Source organism: Styela clava, chromosome 3, assembly GCF_964204865.1.
Source record: "Styela clava chromosome 3, kaStyClav1.hap1.2, whole genome shotgun sequence".
Taxonomy (NCBI): domain Eukaryota; kingdom Metazoa; phylum Chordata; class Ascidiacea; order Stolidobranchia; family Styelidae; genus Styela; species Styela clava.
Genome location: NC_135252.1, coordinates 14066697 through 14084747, shown reverse-complemented (window position 1 = coordinate 14084747; position 18051 = coordinate 14066697). Strand labels below are relative to the sequence as shown.

General features: G+C 34.5%; 1 protein-coding gene across 3 annotated transcripts; it reads right to left on the bottom strand.

The window, feature by feature from the left end:
- Positions 1-4732: 4732 nt before the first annotated feature.
- LOC120342779 (signal transducing adapter molecule 2-like) lies at positions 4733-17673 on the bottom strand. 3 transcript variants are annotated; one of them, XM_039411754.2, is made up of 17 exons: positions 17482-17673; positions 17095-17179; positions 16092-16227; positions 15073-15191; positions 14524-14672; positions 13822-13980; positions 12093-12207; positions 11258-11388; positions 10517-10593; positions 10340-10427; positions 9830-9947; positions 9277-9457; positions 8129-8203; positions 7844-7889; positions 7504-7552; positions 6792-6870; positions 4733-6242 (listed from the first exon to the last, which is right to left on the bottom strand). In XM_039411754.2, exons 1-17 carry the CDS (start codon positions 17525-17527, stop codon positions 6123-6125), a joined length of 1773 nt encoding a protein of 590 aa, XP_039267688.2. In that variant the 5' UTR covers positions 17528-17673; the 3' UTR covers positions 4733-6122. The 3 variants fall into 3 exon arrangements, with proteins under 3 accessions (XP_039267688.2, XP_077966950.1, XP_039267687.2); XM_078110824.1 differs by having other exon boundaries at positions 7829-7889; positions 9343-9457; XM_039411753.2 differs by having other exon boundaries at positions 7829-7889; positions 17482-17672.
- Positions 17674-18051: the final 378 nt, after the last annotated feature.

Genomic DNA, 18051 nt, shown 5'->3' with positions numbered 1-18051 from the left:
CAACTCCTAACCCTAACCTAACCTGGTACCCTACACATACTACAGGAGTAGTAGGCCTATGTAGCTTGGTATTTAATTTTATATAAATGCTTATCATAAGAAAAATATTTGGAGGGATCCCGCGATTTTTTTTGGTTTGAATATCGACAATTTTGTAAAAATTGAAAATTTTGGTAAGATAATTTAATTTTTGCTGATGGGGCCGCGGCCCATAGGTTGATAGGCCATGGCCTATGTGGCCCAATTAGATGGGCCGTGGCCCCGGCTCATGGGCTGTAAAGGAGTCACCACCCCTTTAGCCCTCAGATACCTGTAGAACTATCGAACTATAAGACAAGAAAGTATGACTGCCCAAAAAATTCAGGTGCAATGGCTAGATGGCATGTTTCTAATACCAGAGCCAAATCTCTGGAATACATGGAAATGCCTTATACACAATTCATGATAAAACACTGTAAATTTTATTTCATTGCCAAACTGTGCTGGTGCTGAAATATCTGGTGAACTACATCACTGCACTAGCAATCATGCGTCCACATTTGAGTTTTTAGCGCTACTCTTTTTCAGAATTGCTTAGTGGACATTTTTATACTATTCTATCCACTGTGGACTGACTTCACAGATTATTTTTAAAGAGTAAACTTGGAGGTTTATGGGTGGAATTCACTTCTTTCTAAAATGCCTTGAATATTAAAAGTTTTGTGTCACAATATTTTACAATTTTGACTTAATTGAAGATGCTTTTTAAAGATTTATTGTGAATATTTTGTTATTAAAATGTGTTATAGAAAATCCAAATATTCATATAGTCTATCTGTATATAGCTAGTTCATTACTCAATAGCCACCCATCAACCTGTCAAACTAACCATCATGTTTTTCAAAAATCAGCTGAACCAAAAAGCAGAAAAGATATGAAGACTTTCAGTCCAGATGTTCAGATGTTTTTCCCCGCGAACATTCAGCCCCACAGATTTTTACGACCAGAAGACGGTTTGAGTTATAATTTTGTTTTACATTCGCAGAGTCTTTTGAAAATAATATGGAGCAGTCTAGATCTGACATGAACAAACTACGGCCCGCTGGCCAAATCAGGCCTGCAGGATGATTCAATCTGCCCACTTGATATGTTGATGCTGCCACAACCAAACTTAATATTTGATGATTTAGCTAAAAAATATTGAAATAGCTCAAAGAATTCAGGAATGTGTTGAGATTGCGATTAAATTTAGTTTTGGCAGGATGCTTATTTTTTTTCACTTTTGATTTCGTAAGACTGTAAATACAGAAATATTGTTCAAAGAATGTACTTTTTACATCACAATCACATGGGCCGCCATTTGGGTGGGCAAAACTCTTGGCCCCTGGTCCAAAAATCGTGCCCACCCCTGGTGTAGATGCTCCGTTTAGGGTTGTAACAGAGTCGCAAATTATAGGTACCCGTCTGTAAATATCCACGAATAAATCCAACTTGATATGCTTCATTTCTGGACTAAAACTTCCGCTCAGAGTACAGAAGTATAGTATTCCGTGCGAAGCAAATATTGAAAACCATACTGCTGTACTGGTACCCTGTGAAAAATCCTACGGACAGACGGAAGGCGCGTACCAAACCTGAAATTGTGAAACGACGCGTTCTCAAGATTCAAAACCACGGACATCACTAATCACTCGACAGAATGGCAGACGGGCGCTAGCGATGCGCATCATGCACGTGCTTTACCTGCAACAGACACGTCTGCACGGCGGTTTTTTAATGCGGCATTTACGACCAACAATGAGTCTGTAATCGTTTTATATAAAATTTTCATCTCAAGCATGCGCACTCACTCAGATGAAAATGACGCTCACCTGTGACCCATCTCATGGTTGATCACTGGAATACCACCATAATATTTATCGATTGAAAAGGACCTATGATTCGATTCGGCCTGTACAGTACGGCAATGAGCTACCAGTGGTCGTTGAGTGACGGACCAGTATAGCCTGACCTAAACTTTGGCAGACCACTTTTACACAAATGAACTAAGCTTATGTGATAAATTACACGAATCAGAAAATTTACGTTGACACTATATTAAAAAACAAAGGTGATGCTATTTAATGCGAGATCTGCGTTCGTTTGCTGTCTATTAGCTGTTTCTAATTCCGAGATATGGTCGACAGTGACATACGTAATGAGTTTCTTACATTCAGCCTACTTCGATGTTTGGTTTTTGTAGTTGTCATTATTGAAAACCCGGTCTCACATAAATACGATGTCGGGAAAGGTAACTAACTATTTCTGTGAAACAGGGGTGTGCAACCTTTTCCGCAGGCGGTCCAAATATCAATAACTGGTTAAAACCGCGGGCCGCACTTTCATTTAACATAAACTTTCTATTAGTTGCAGGCACAAAATAGTGTCTTTTTGTTATTGATCTCATGTCGTCATCATTCGGGGTCCTTGCAGAAAACGCATAAATTTCCTAAAACTGTAATTCAAATATATTGTCAAACCCAATTTAAACGAATTCAGTGAGAAATTTGCTGCTGGATTCTTTTCCCAACTACTTTTATCCAAATTTGCTTAAATGGAAGTGCTAGCAATTTGATATGACCGTAAATATATACTACTACGATATGACGCCCATTTTAAAAATAAAATATGTAACCAAAAAGAGAAAAATTTGAAGCCATGACTTTTTTCAAACGTGGAAAGTTATCTTCGTTGAGATGTTTCCGGTATAATACGGCAAGATTCCTTTTTAAACACTTTGCTGTCAAATCTCATTCTAGATTAGATTTAAACAAAATCAACTGATAAGCTGGAACCAAAACTCATTTAGCTTTTGTATCTCTCAATATTAAATTTTTTCAAACTGCTTTCCAGTTGCCCAATCTTCAATTGCCCCTTCCTTACAAATTCATTAGCGTCTGCTCCGCATTTTCCTTTCATTTGTTCGCTGTTAGGGCGTTGTAACGCTATAGGTATAGATAATAAATTGGACTTGAATAAAAGCTTTGCAACGCAAAGGGAACCAGATCAAACTAAATTAAAAACTAGTTTAGCTGGCTGGCCATTCAAAATTGGCACTTTTCCGCGGGCCACACAATTTTCCCTCGTGGGCCGCATTTGGCCCGCACTTTGCACACCCCTGCTGTAAAGTGTAAAGCTTCTGTAGCTCTATGTCTGGGTATGCATTTGGGAGTTTTGATCATACGACTGCAAGGTATATATCACAAAGACGCTTTTCAACTCATTATCATTTGAAATTTTAGTCAACTGCCTTCTATAAGATGACCTCATCGTAGATTCGTTAGGTTCATTTACGAAGGGATTCCGTATTCGTACCTTTACGATTCTTGCGTAGTTTGCGCGAGGAAAGTAGCGTTGAAACACCTTTATAATAAAAGCTAAGTTAGCTGCGAGCCAGCAGTCACGTTGTTAACGAGAATCATTTTGTCTGAAAGATCTTATTCGGACCAATGAGCATGTATATATGCTCATTGTTCGGACTGATAAAAAATTTTCTTACTCAGATGCAGAGGATGCAATTGACGCAGCAATATTGCGACATACTGACAAGTGACAAGGCAATTGTTTGGAAAGTCAATCCTGTTGCGTCGCGTTTGTCTGGTTTGCTGTTTTTTAGTCGTAGAGTTTGTGGTTGTTAGATTGTAAAGGTATTATTGGAACCCTGTACGTTTTTAGGTTCCCTTTCTGCGGACCGGAGTTCTCTTTCCGCGGACCGGCGATGGGCCGCGGCTCAGTGGTTGCCGACCACTGTCATATACGGTAAATGCTGTGTTGACACCGCCGGGAGCTGTGCGGTACATGTAACCTAACATATTTGACGACCAGAATTGACACCCTCCTCTACCAAGAAGTCTGAATGAGGCAAATCGAAAATAAATTAAGAATTTTGATTGAAGTAGAATTTTGATTGAAGTAGAAAGTTACGGGTCCCAATTCTAAGGATCACAAATCACAATACGGAATATATATATATATGGAAAAATACGCTGTGATTGGGAAATAATATGCTCACGCCTGTGGAACTTGCATCATTTAGAGTTAGTGAGGCGGATGGATCCTGCTCTTCGGGAGCGCATCGGTTCGGAGGGTGTGGATGGAGTCGCACGACTTATTTTCCCTGGTCGACGGTTGAGAGTCCGGTGTCGTTTTTAGTGGGTGCTCATTCTCAACGATCGTTGGGGAATTGGTGGCAACTATTAACTACTGAACCTTGAGTACCCGTGAACGAACGACATGTCTTTCTAGTCGCCACAATTGTAAAAAAAAGTGTTTTTATTGCTGGATAATAATATTCACCACTGAACAACACTTTTGCCACCGTGTTAATGTCCTTTAGTATTGACTAGTGGTAGACGACAAAAGCCTTACAGATTGCCTGAGGTTTTGCATACACTCGCTTTTTATTTCTAACTTTGGATTTGACAATATCATTTAGTAACATTTTCTCAGCCAGATTCCGGCGCTTTTCTGGAAATTTTCGCAGGCTTGAATTTGCAATTTCCTATTTTCACAAGCGACCTGGATAAAGAAATGAATCCAAGTATTATTTTTAGCGGTCCTTGATGTTTATTATATATAAGACTAGTTGGTGATTCCCTCAATTTCGCACCCCTGTTTAGAATCCCAGAGCAGCGCGCGATAGCATATCGCACGCATTTTACTTTTCAAATCCGAAAGCCACACTGCGAAATACAAGGCAAAAGAAAAACAGAAGCTTGATTGGCCATCCACTTTTTTCGCGGAAAAATATACAATACATACATTAGAATAATATTATAATCACAACAACATCGAAATAGTAAAGTACAATAATAATATAAGAAAATCTTTAATGACATGAATTTGGTATGCCTGAAATATTATACACTTGCAAATGAAAAGAAGTCAACATTCAAGATAATTTTCCATGTGCTAAAGATAAGATACTAAGTTAAGAGAAGTGAACCCCAGTGACAAATCATAATTCACATTTTGATTGTGCTTCATATAAGTATCACAGTCAACTCAAAAAAAAAGTTTTCTGCAGCAGTGTGAGAAACTAACCAAATTGGATCAATTAACTGAAACATGACGAGACTTTCGAAAACTTGAAAATATTATTTTTTTTACGTTTTGTACATCTTTCACTCTGTATAGACTGTCCTTTTTAGGCAAGAAGTCGATTTTGTTAAGACTAGAATCTTTCACAATGAATATTTCTAAACAATAATACCAATAATGCTGGTTATCATAACAACAAAATAAAGATACATTCATGAGTCTTACTTATAAATTTATAGTTAAAGACATTGCCATATTATTCTAACAATTTTATGTATAATTCATTATGCTACTTGTCAAATTTCTCAATCCATCTGGAGCAGTGGTTCTCAAACGAAGGGGCGCGCCCCAGAGGGGACGTGAGGATAGTTGAATATAAAAATATTTGTTGGAATTGATATTTCCCGCCTCATTTGTTTTTAAAACTTTCCATCTATTTCATTATTCACATTATATCCACATATTTTCAACGTGTTTTTTGAGTAAAACATACTTATGTCTCACTCTTTGTCATTTGTAGCTTATTTTCGAGGTGGGGCGCGAGACTTGACAAATTCTAAAAAGGGCTTAAAAAGTTTGAGAACCACTGATGTAGATCCATGCTTCAAAATCCCAGAGCAACTTATCCTAGCTATTTACCCTCAGAAAAATATATATATATCAAGTCGAGATCCACCATGCACGAAATCCATGAAAAAGATGACTATAAAGACAAATAACAAAAGAAAAACATTATATAAAAAGAAATTTGCACATACATCAGGACCGAAATACTTAGTATATATGCGTTATTATATAAATTTATAACGTAGCACTAACATGGGGAAATAATTTTACTGGCAACTGAAGTCAACTTCAACTTTGCAGTGATGTTATGAGATTGAATAATTCATTTTTCCATTCAAAAAAGTTTCAGTCAAATTCTGAAATTGTAGATTAGACGGTTTCATTCTGGGCTAATAACTGGCTGAATTGCACTGCAAGAATGTTAAAACAATGTATATATTCTTCAAAGCAAGTTGTTTACCAAAGACTGACAGCAGCATTTTGATCTTGTTCCCATGTCACATCATTGGTTGCATTGATGGAACTGCTGTCGTTGAATATTGTTGTCCATGATTTGGTTGAGAAGAATAGCTTGTAGTCATGTTATATTGTTGTTGATGATGTTGCGGCAATGTTGTCTGTTAAAAAGAGAGAAATGCTGAAAGATAATGACCATGAAGGTTGAATGACCAACCGCTGTCGCCTGTGCAACCTACACAGAGATCTATTATCTGATCATTCGAAGCTTTGAATCAAAATTACAAACCAAGTCTCACTGCCGTTGCATGTCACATCTGTTAAGGTTAAGACCTTAAGATAGGAATTAGATATTTATCCTGGAAGAGAGGAAAGCCGATAAGACAGCTTAATCAAATGGCAAACCACGGCCGCTTATCGGTTACAAGTTCATATCGGTTATGGGATTAGATTAGCATGGCCTTGATGGTGGATGAAGTCGTAAGCGACCAACGGTTACGTGAAACACTCTACGGCGGCGAGGAGTCCAGCGATTCTCATGCACATAATTATCCCCACATGGGATTCGAACCCTCGCAAGGAAATCAGCATGCCAGCGGCGAGCGTATTTCTAACACTTAGCACGATGCACCCCGCCGCCGAGCACAGAGTTGTAGAAAAAATGGCGAAAATTGAACTGAAGATCAGAATACCTAGAATAGATAAGTTACCTGGTTAGAATATGACATTTGATTTGTATGCATTGTACTACTCACTGCTGTATCTCTGTATACTTGTTGTGGAAAGTTTCTAAATAATATAACAAATACAATTTTTGCATAGTTCTTTCACAAAACAAAACCAGACATTATCCCACAGCTAATGATGTCAGATCAGATTAGAAGCCAAAATTAACAAATTATTGAATTAATCACAAATAATTAATAACCGAACGTTTATCTTTATCTCTATTTTATAGTGCCAGATAAAATATTGAATTGAATGATAAAAATCATAGAATGTGTATTAGTGAACTCATAAAAAGCAAAACAATAAATGCATGAAACAATTTATTGCTGCTACCTGTCTGTTAGAATAAATTATTGCCTAAATAGGCCAAAAATCACAACCAGTTAATGAAACCGAGATAAGAACTTACAATTGTAAAAAACTGACAGTTCAGTTTTAATAAACGGTTATGCAAACATACAGTAATTTTGCTTCACTTATTAACAACGATACCAACAGTTTGTACATCAACAAGAGAGCAATGCTCTAATCTAATATATGGACACAACAGTCACTCATCAATACACATTAACATGAAAGCAGAATTTGGCCGAAGTGATCACCACAAGCAATATTGAGGCATATTTAGCTAAGCGTTTCATAGATTTAGTGAAAAAACTTTTCCAAAAGGGGTAATGGTGACAGTATACTTACCCTTGTGGTGATGGTTGATTGTTAGGTGCATGAATAGAATGGCTTATCCCTTAAAATTAATTGCAATTTATTAGTTGATTTGTGAATGTACTAGAAAAATAACGTCAATCAAATTTAAATATGAACATAGATAGAAGAAAAAGCATTGAATAATTCCTATAGACTGATAATCTCATCAGGTGTAAATAATAATTTAGTATGATTATCGTGAAGAATTGTCAAAAGCTAAATCTAATTTGAATTATTACCCAATGGTTAAATTGATTTTGTACCATAAGTTTAAACATTACAATCACACAATATAGATAATATTAAAGGTTCATACCCTGTGGTGTCATACCATTATGAGCGGCATATGAAGTTGTCGTAGGTGCAGCTTGAGCAGGCTAGAGTGGAAGAAATTTACAATTACCAATACAATTTAAGCAGGAAGTATTCAATAAAAGAGTTTTTAGCCCATAAACAGAAATACTATTATGCCAGATTACAAAATCAAAATTCAACTCATATTTTTAAGCAGAAATAGGTAAGTAATACCTATAAAAGCAAGAACTGCATGACAACCTGGAAAAATTTTGAAAAACAAAACCCTGAATTCATATGCATTTAAGTCGAACACACTTACCGGTGCTTGTTGATACATCTGATAATTAGCGGCTCCTGCTAATTGAGGATTTGAACTACTTGGTGCCGTTTCAGCCTGTGAATAAGTTATTACACATACTATAAGAATACCCTATAACTTATGGTTGTATACGTAATTTCATCACAGAATTCTCATGTTTCCTTTTTCACCAATTCAAGGTAAATTAATTCAGATTGCCTTTAGTTTAGTCTAGGAATTTATGGATAAGTTCGCCGAGTCTTATTGAAAGAACTTAAAAGTATACAAGTATTATTTGATAAATGACTGATGAAGGTAACCTCTGATTTCAGACTTTTCAAACTGGGGGTCCCCACCGCCCTGCGGCTCAAAGGGGTCAAATCGTAGATGCTGTAAAATATTTTCCTCACTAAATTAAGTTATAGCAAAATATTGATCAAATTTGAAAGATTCGGAACCTGTTCTGAGACCCCCCCATAATCGAAATGCAGTAAAGTAAATTCTTTTGAGAATGAATGTAAAAGCATATCGGTCTCATTAGAGGTATTGTCAATTCCATTATTCTTTTGAATATTTTCTGAATCATCCAATTTTACTTTATTATTATTTTAGTTCCTGAAGGTCGCAAAAAAATTTGGTCGTGCCAAGTGGGTTGTGATGAAAAGAGTATGAATAACGTATCAACACATAAACAGGCATAATTCTTTATCAAAATCATAAATATATTGCGTTCCTTCAATTATTTCCAGTAGATTGTGTTCCGAAAATAAACCACATCAACCGAGCAACACTGCCAAATTTTTTCACTTTTGTTGGAAATCAATTATGCAGAACTTCAAAACATCTCAATCCAGGAACTATTTACATTAATCGGATAATTTTGATACGAAATCAAGGTTGTTATTCTTAAAAGCTACTGCAAATACAGAAGAACTCAATAATATACCGCTGCAACATAACACTTTTTAACTTCAAAGTTATTGAGAGAGATTGCCGACTCCATCAATCTCAGCACAGAAAAAGTCAAAAGGCAGTAAGTATATATGTACGAAAATACATCAAAGTTAACTGAAAATTATAGGCCAGGATATGCTCATATCAAAATAGCCAATAAAAAACCGAAAAAAGCACAAAGCCCAGCCACACAAATACAATTCAAATTCTCATACCTGTCGCATATGATGTTGTGGTTGGCCATACATGGCTGGATTAACCTGAGGAGGAAAAGATGGAACCTGTTGCGCTGACACCATCTGTTGACCATATGGATTCATGGTAGACATAGCTGCTGCTGGATTTTTCATATATGCCGCATGAATTGGATTGTATGCCGGCATTTCATTCATCAGTCTATAAATGAAAGAAATACAGTACATTTGTACCTGAAAACTAGATAGATCCCAAATATAATAACAAATAAAAAACTATTATATTATGTTGTTTTCTGACAAAAACTCATTGAATGAGCATTCTTAACAAGCACAAGATTTTCTTTTATGAAAATTTGATTTTGTAATTAATGTCAGAGTTGATATGTTCTTCAACCTGCAATCATTTCTTGAATGTCTCGGAGTAGGGGCGAGCTTGCAGTAGATTTTTTTGGAGCGACATGTATGAAACACATCCTGAAAACATGTAAGTTGTCCAAAAACTCTCTGTTCTCTCTGCATCATAGTTTTTGGTAATTCATACAAACATATTTAATATTAATCTCAAACTTACTTGTCATACATATTCAATGCTTCGAGTATTTTTTCATTGAGTTGAGTGTATTCTAAATGCTTTCTATCTATTTCTTCAAGTTTCTGATCAATTAATGGTCCCATTTGCGTACATGAATCTACAAAGAGCAAGAGGATAAATAAACAGATAAGTTAACTCCGCCATCGTACAAAAAAGACATCATACAAGACATAGGAATCGGACTAAAACTAATAAAAGTTGCCAAAACACGACATGAAGTACCATCCACCCTTGAGAGATATGAAGAACATGATTGAAATATATTTTAATCAGGCTTATTGAAGTCTGGGTGCAATGTGGTAGAAATATACTGAAATATGCACAGGTATACATTACTACTAAATCAGGTTGGGAAGCATGTTATGATAAATTTGAAATAAAAAATGCTCAACATAAAATAAATAACACAAATACATAGTCCATCAAACTATAACAGCTTCCAGTTGCAAAGCTCAAATTAGGCAAATGAGATTAGTTTTATAAAAATACCTTCATTCTGTAATAATTCATTAGTATCTTGAATTCCGCTCTCTGGATCTGTATTTTGTAGATCTACGAGCGTTTTGTCCATCAAGCTCTGTAATTGATTAGTAAATGATAAGAGCTATAGAAAACCTGGCTGCAGTTTTGTAAGTTAAGTCATAAAAAAAACAAGAAATGAAGTACCTCATCAATTTCCAACACAGGTTCTGATAAATCAACTTCTTTCACTTCAACTTCTTCATTGAATGAAACTGTTCTTTCTACATCATGAAAAATAATTAGTATATTTTAATAGATTGTACAGATATATATATATATATATATATAAGCAAAAATATATTATCCAATCACAATCAACTCAATATTTTTTCTGAATTCCTGTTGGTTGAAGTTGAATATTAATCTATCACAAATCAAAGTGCATTGGCATCATAGAATATAGATCTCCGGATTTAAACGTCATGCTCCTCACCTCACCAAGGGTGTAACTAGTTAGATAGCAATGCCAAACGAAACGAACCTGGTCGCTCCAAAAAATAGAAGCTCCTTACATACCAGTGGCTGGGGATTCAAACCCTTGTTTAGAGCAAAATTGTTATACAAAATGATATTTCTTGCATTATTTGAACAAGTAGGGCTGCTGATAGATAGGACTGTGGAATCGAAGCATATTTTATCTGAAGTCAGGGATCTGAGTCTGTAGCTAAAGTCCAAATTCTGAATTTCCCAATGTCAAAATTATTTGATATTCTGAAAGTTCAAAGTTTGGGACGGAATCGAAATCTCCGTCAACAGGAGTCAACGTCAAAATTTGTCTCAGCCTTAAGTTTTGAGTCGATTGCAAAACTTTGCCAGAATCAAAAGCCCTGCTCATAGCATGCTTCACTGAATAGACATCCATCTTTGGATCATTTATTCCATTACCTTCCTCTTCTTCATCTGCTTTCCCAACTCCAAATTCAGGTTCTGGTTCAACAGTTAAATCAGATGTAACAAAGTTAGCAGGAAAAAGTCCTTGACCATTTGCACCTTCTCCCTTCCACCAGTTAGCATCACTGAAAACAGGGTATCATTTATAAGAACTGAAAACACAACATTGGCCAAAGATGCAAATAGAAACCTTGCTTCGGGACACTAAACTGTTTTTTTTTTGTTGTTGAGTAAATCAGATCCTGTTGAGATTTTCATTGTTTGCAATTGCAGAATAAAAATCAATAATTTACAAGAAAAACCTGGAGTGTACTAAAAATCTGTAGAAATGTAAGTAAAATGTTGTTTTACTATTTTTTACTAGTTATAACAAAAATGACATTGATATAGTCTGAGTCTGGAGTTAAGAGTTTTACATGTTTGTATTGAGTTTAGAATTGGATCCAGAGTCATCATTTTAGACTCGAAATTTTCAATTCTTAGGATTCAGAAATTTAGACTTTTACTATTACCAGTGAAGGCAGTGATAGTCGAAATCAAAATGACAGAAACTCAAAGAGCATCTAGTTGACTTAGTATTCTCAACAGGCAAGTTTTTAAGGAAAGCTCTAGTTATCGAAATTCAGTTCTCTAGGAATTCGAAGATACAATCAAATATCCCTCAACCTGTAGCCATTTTTCAAATGGTCTGAAGCTTGAGCCAGTCATAAATTTCACTTCCAGCCTGGCAGCTCTGTTTGAAACTGTATGAGTCGGACGGTTCGTTTAGTGCGCAGCATTTTATAATACATAAATTTATACAAAAGTAGGAATGAATTCCATTACTTACCTATCATCCAATATACTGATTAAATCACCAGCTTTAAAGGTTAATTCATTGTCTTCTGCTGCTTCAAAATCATATATTGCTTTCACTGTCTTCTTACTGACTCCACTCATGTGACCTGAACAACAATATATTATTAGAGTTAAACATGAATGACACTAGGACAATGATTATACTAGAACATTGAAGGTTTTTCAGTTCCCCTGGAATTTTGTATGACAATCTAAAATACTGATGGTCACTTATTACAATTTCTAAAATGCGAACTTTTAGTGAAAGGATGTGCAAATATGTGTTTAAATGAATATATTGCCATCATTTGTGCAACAATGTGAAATTATTACTTTGGCAGTATTTTTTCGACTCGGACTAAAACTACAAAAATGAATTACAATAGTTTTGAAAAAGAATTAGTTAGATTTGAATAAGAATAAGATACAAAGGTAATTGAGTTCAGAATAAATTTGAAACACTTGAAGAGTATCAATCAAACGCCTTTGCGCGCCAGATAACAACTAAGAAAAAATGCATGTTCAACCAGAGAGAACTTTGTAAAAAAAAATTCCGTTTTAGTAGTCAATGGTCAGATCACACTCGAATAGCCTGGAATTCAAATTCTTCTTAATTGCCCATCCCCAATCTTATGTATAAACTAATAAGAACGTGTTTAAGAGAAAAAAATATTAATTTCTGCTTGGAAAACTTACTGGGTTTAGCAATGAATTCCATAAAAGTATTATAGAAAGTATGTGAATGCAAATAATGCAGTCAATGCAGTAATGAAAGTCAAATACATATGTCACTAGGGCTGGGAATTTCAGTGAAAACACTTTAACCGTTAATAGGGTAAAATTAACTGGTTAACCGCAGCATGACGTTTGACGTAATAATTTATAATTTCAGCGTGTTACGTGACAATGGTTAGAAAGCAATTTCGCGTGATCTTATCCCGATATCGCTCAAAATTATTCACGATTCGTCATACGACATGATTGCTCTGCTGCAAGAGATATGCAGCGTTGTTCGGACTGGTGAAAGTATTTTAGAAAACCCGATTCTGTTATCAAACGCCATTTGTGTACAATGTTTTAGTGTTCGATGTACAAATTCTACTTCGAGATATCATAGAGAAAAACGGCATCATCTGCGCACTTGTTGGATGACATTGAATATACGATTGCGCAATAAAACTGTGGAAAATAATATATTTTGACCGAAAACTGATTCTAAATTTATCATTGTCAAATTTTCATAATCAGCGATCTTGGTACTTCAATTATTTTTCACATTTATTGAGACCGTACCCACACAGTTAGTGATATTCTTTTAAATTAAATGCCACAGGAGATGAATTTGCGATGACGTAATCATTTTTGAATAAATTGTACAGTATAAAAATGATTTGTACCCGAGATGTCAGTTAACGGTTAAAATAAATCGTAACCGTTAACCATCTGAAATTGGTTAACCGGTTAATCGGTTAACCATTCCCAGCCCTATATATCACCCATTCCAACTTTCGAATATACCATTAGACATACCGCTGGCTTTATTTGTCAATGGATTTTCAGAGGTAAGTCATTTGCAGGCACTGAGTTCCCTAATTTTTAATATTCCCGTTGATAGTAATCTGAATCATTCAATCCTACATTCCCGAGCAAAATCTCACCAACACCACTAACTTGCCCGCTTACATTTACTGATAGATATAATTATAATTTAATAAACTAACCCGACGTATAAGATGTAGATTGTTGAGTTGATGTGGATGAAGATCCTCCGAGCATAGTCGGATATAAACTTGATGATGCGGCGGTACTGGAACTAGTCATTGTTAAACTGCTTGACAAGTTTTTTTTCTGATTGTCTTCTTTCAACGACATTTCAATCGCTGAAAGTTAATATTTCATTTCAGTTTAGAATGTTTGTTACTCCTAACATCTAAAGATCAAGCCGTCAATTTCAATCAAAGATAGACGCAAGCTAACAAGAATAAAAGGCAAATGAAATGGATAACTTCGCACATAATAAAAACATAATAAATAAATTACACGATGATCCCCAAAAAACCAAAGTCATTTGGAACATATTTTAGAGAGAACATAACTTTTGTACAAAGCATCCTTAGGATACTAAAACTTTTGGGTACAATTATACACATACAGAAATTCAAGAGTTCCAGAGCTAATATAATTTTCTTCATTTTTGTGAAAGTAATCAAGAAATTCATGGGTTGTTTTCAGGACACTCTGTATAAATCATAAACATCCTTGATTTGAAAAATTATGAGAACCTCAGGCCTTTTATATACAATGTAAATAAAATACAACAAATCAGCATTTGCTAGCGAACAATAAAACTCTGTAAATCTATATTTTTGGTGCATCTTGGCATTTCAGCAGTCGATCGCGTTATACCAAGCAATCGTTCCCACCTTTCGCAATGTCATCTGCTTCTTGCTGACTTGATACAACATTGGGATCTTTGCTGACTGGAGCAGCTTTTTTCTTTGGATTTAATTCTTCTGGTGTAGGAAATTCTGTACCCTCACTTCTCATGAAATGGTAGAAAGATGTCAAGCGGCTGAATAAAATAAAAAATATTAGAAAGCTATATCAGCAATCACTTATGTCTGATATGGACCGGCAAGGGGCCCCACTCAAGTCACTCGTAGGAGTGCTTTGAGCACCTGCTGTACTTTTACAGCCTAGTTAACAATGAATGATAAAAAATCTCCTCTCTATTGCCTATTTAAATTTTAAAAAGAATCTGTGAAATCTCAATATCAGCACTAGGAAGAATTTAACAGTTATTATATCAGTACGTTATCGTCAGTATGTTCTTGTTACTAACTAAAATTTCAAGGTATACACATAATTAAAACTCAAGTTTTCACACTAAATTTCAAGGTATACACATAATTAAAACTCAAGTTTTCACACTAAATACAAATACTACTGACTTCCTGAATAAACATACTAACCTCAGCTGAGGATCATCCTTGAAATCTTCAGCCCATTGTCTTATTAACATCTTTAAATGAGCACCAACTTTAGGATGTGGAGGATTAGCCATGATGTCACGCATTTTACTAATAAATTCCTTAAAAATGAAACAAACATGTATTGGCATTTGGCATCACATGTTGATTATATCAAGTTTAACCACAGTTAGATCCTGCCAACAATCTTATAGTAATTTAGTATTATTCTAATGCAGATTCAAAGACACTATATCATTTTATTCAAACTATAAAAAAGCTATAGAGTGCAGGTTGTTCGTAACACTAGCTAAGGATTGAACAAATAACAGAGTTTTTATGCGAAGTGAGGAAGGAATAAACAGATCCAAAATAAGTTAAGGGAGGATATATTCAAAAAAGGAAAGAACGACTGCTCTAGTTAGGTTCGATTCATATGTACATCTCAACCATGCCTTGATTACGGTGGAGTTGCAGTTGAAACAGCACCCCAGAAAAATATCAAAATATAAACAAGTTCAGTATCAATATAATATGTTTGATATAGCTATTAGGTATGTTGGAATATTTGATAATCTGGTAAAATTTTTATTTCAAAGGATACTGTACATAAGCAGCCCCCAAAGGGCTGCGGAGATTTGCTGAGTGCGCCCCGAAACGTAATAGAATTGTGTTAAACATAACTAATATTATGATTGAATATTTTACATATTGAATTTATCCTAAATGTTTTGAGCTTTTAAATTTTAATGCTGCGTATATGAATCAATAAATGCATTTGATCTTCCTGTATTGTTTACTTTCTGTTAAGCAGTGTCTGCATATAAAGTTATGTAGGTTACTGTTACATAACAATAGAGGTAGACACTACTTGCTGAAATTTCGCATGCTGCAGTTGATTTATCTGCTGAAACGAGTTTAGCATGAGTGATTTTTCTAGATTTCAATGGAAAATCAGTCAGAGATAAAAAAGAAGTTTGATCTTTTGCCTTTTGGACTTATATAATATATGCTCAAAAAACCTGTGATGCTATTTCTTTTTTGAATTCAATTCCACAATTATTCACTGCTGAATCCATAATGGTAAGTGCTTGTAGTGCAACATGGGGAACTTTGTGTGTGATTTTCTTCAATATTGCTTTGCAGAACTCTTTGGACCTGAAAAGTTGGAAACACATTTGGTAAAAAAGGCAAGTCATCCCTTTAATATTGTCCAATACACATGTTGATACATGAAATGTTTCATAATTATGATTACTTATTATTAAATGAATAAAACCAAAAATTACATTTTTTTATATGAAATACATTGGTCTGTTTACCAAACAAAATGTACATACTAACAAATACACAAAAGGTATATAAAATTAGTCATACAAACATGTTATAAACAGCAATAAACAGGTTGTTAATAGCTAGACATGAATAGCAAAAAACAGTAATACAATATCTCATTGGACAACAGTTGATAAAATACCAGTCAAAAAAAAATACAAGCATTAATTTAAAGAAAAGTGACCAACTATTCACATATTTATTTGTATTAATGCTTGTTTCACTGTCTAATTATATGTTTGTTGCCATTGGTCAGGAAAGATTCTTGAAGAAAAACAAGGGAAGCTGGGACTAAATTATAGAGACAGGCTGTTCAAATGAGTAATGATAAAATAAGACCGAAAGCTGAACAAATTTTTGAAATACTCGTTGAAATATCACTTGAAGACTAAGGAATGTTGTTGCATATTTTGAACCTATTTAAATTGCAACAGTTTAGGGTCAAGCTACCTTGTGGAGACTGACACAAAGAAAATAATTATGGCAACACAAAGAATAATACGAAATCAGTATACATTATTCAGTCTAAACAAGAGGCAAACCGATTGATATATACAGGAGGTCAGAAAAATGGATCAGAATAGGAAGTGATGTATTCTAATTATATAAATCCGAGGAAATAGTCAGCCATATTGTAGATGAATGATGACATATAATAAAAAGCTTTATTGAGAATTGAGATATATTTACCCATCCGTGGTAGTTTTAACTTTATCACATATTGTCATTATTAAACCCCAATCTTCTTCTGTATTACATTCATCAGTTGCCTTGTCTGGAAAAAATAACAACAATCGTTAGGTAGGCTATGTACAATGAATTCAAAGGGTTCCAATTTACTTCACCTTTCTGTTTCAAAAAAAAAGGTATATAAAAAATCAACTCGAATATGTAAGAAGTAGGTAGGTGGATATCTACAAGTGGTATCGGTCTATTACAGTTACTTTTTTAGTGTCAGTGAGACCTTGCTTTGAACAAATGCTTGACAAAAAGAACATTAGCATTAATTAAAATTGAATGTAAAATGGATGAAAACAGGCATATGGGTAAGCTTCATGTGAAAAAAAAGTTTCTTACCGAGCTGCTGGTCAAATATAGTTGTAGAAGCACTAAAGATCCCCATTTTTTCAAACCAGGTGTTATACAACTATACTCAACAAAGTGATATATCCTTTCAAACTAATGTCTTTGATTTTCTTATAGAAACAATATATACTACAGTATACTCTATTAATATAATAGTAACTGAAAAAGAAATTTACAAATAATATGCTAGAGCTGCATGATTGGAACTATACAGCTTTCAGAGTTCAATTAAAACACTATCAATAAATAAAACATAGAATTTTAACAATTTTTGCAAATAATTCATTTATTATATAGATGCAGCAGATCTGCAAATCTTTGTCATGCTGTCACTGTATGTAATAATCAAATATTTATAGCCTGGAGGATGGACGGGAATATAATAGCTGCACCAATTGTTATCCATTGTCCATTGTCATCAATATTATAGTATCATAAAACCACACAATAGTAAACTAAAATAAAATACCTACATGTTTAGCTTCAAATTGAAGGTACAAGCACGAAAATATGGAATTTTATTCTGGAAGTCATTCATTGAAAGAAAAATATGTTAAAATG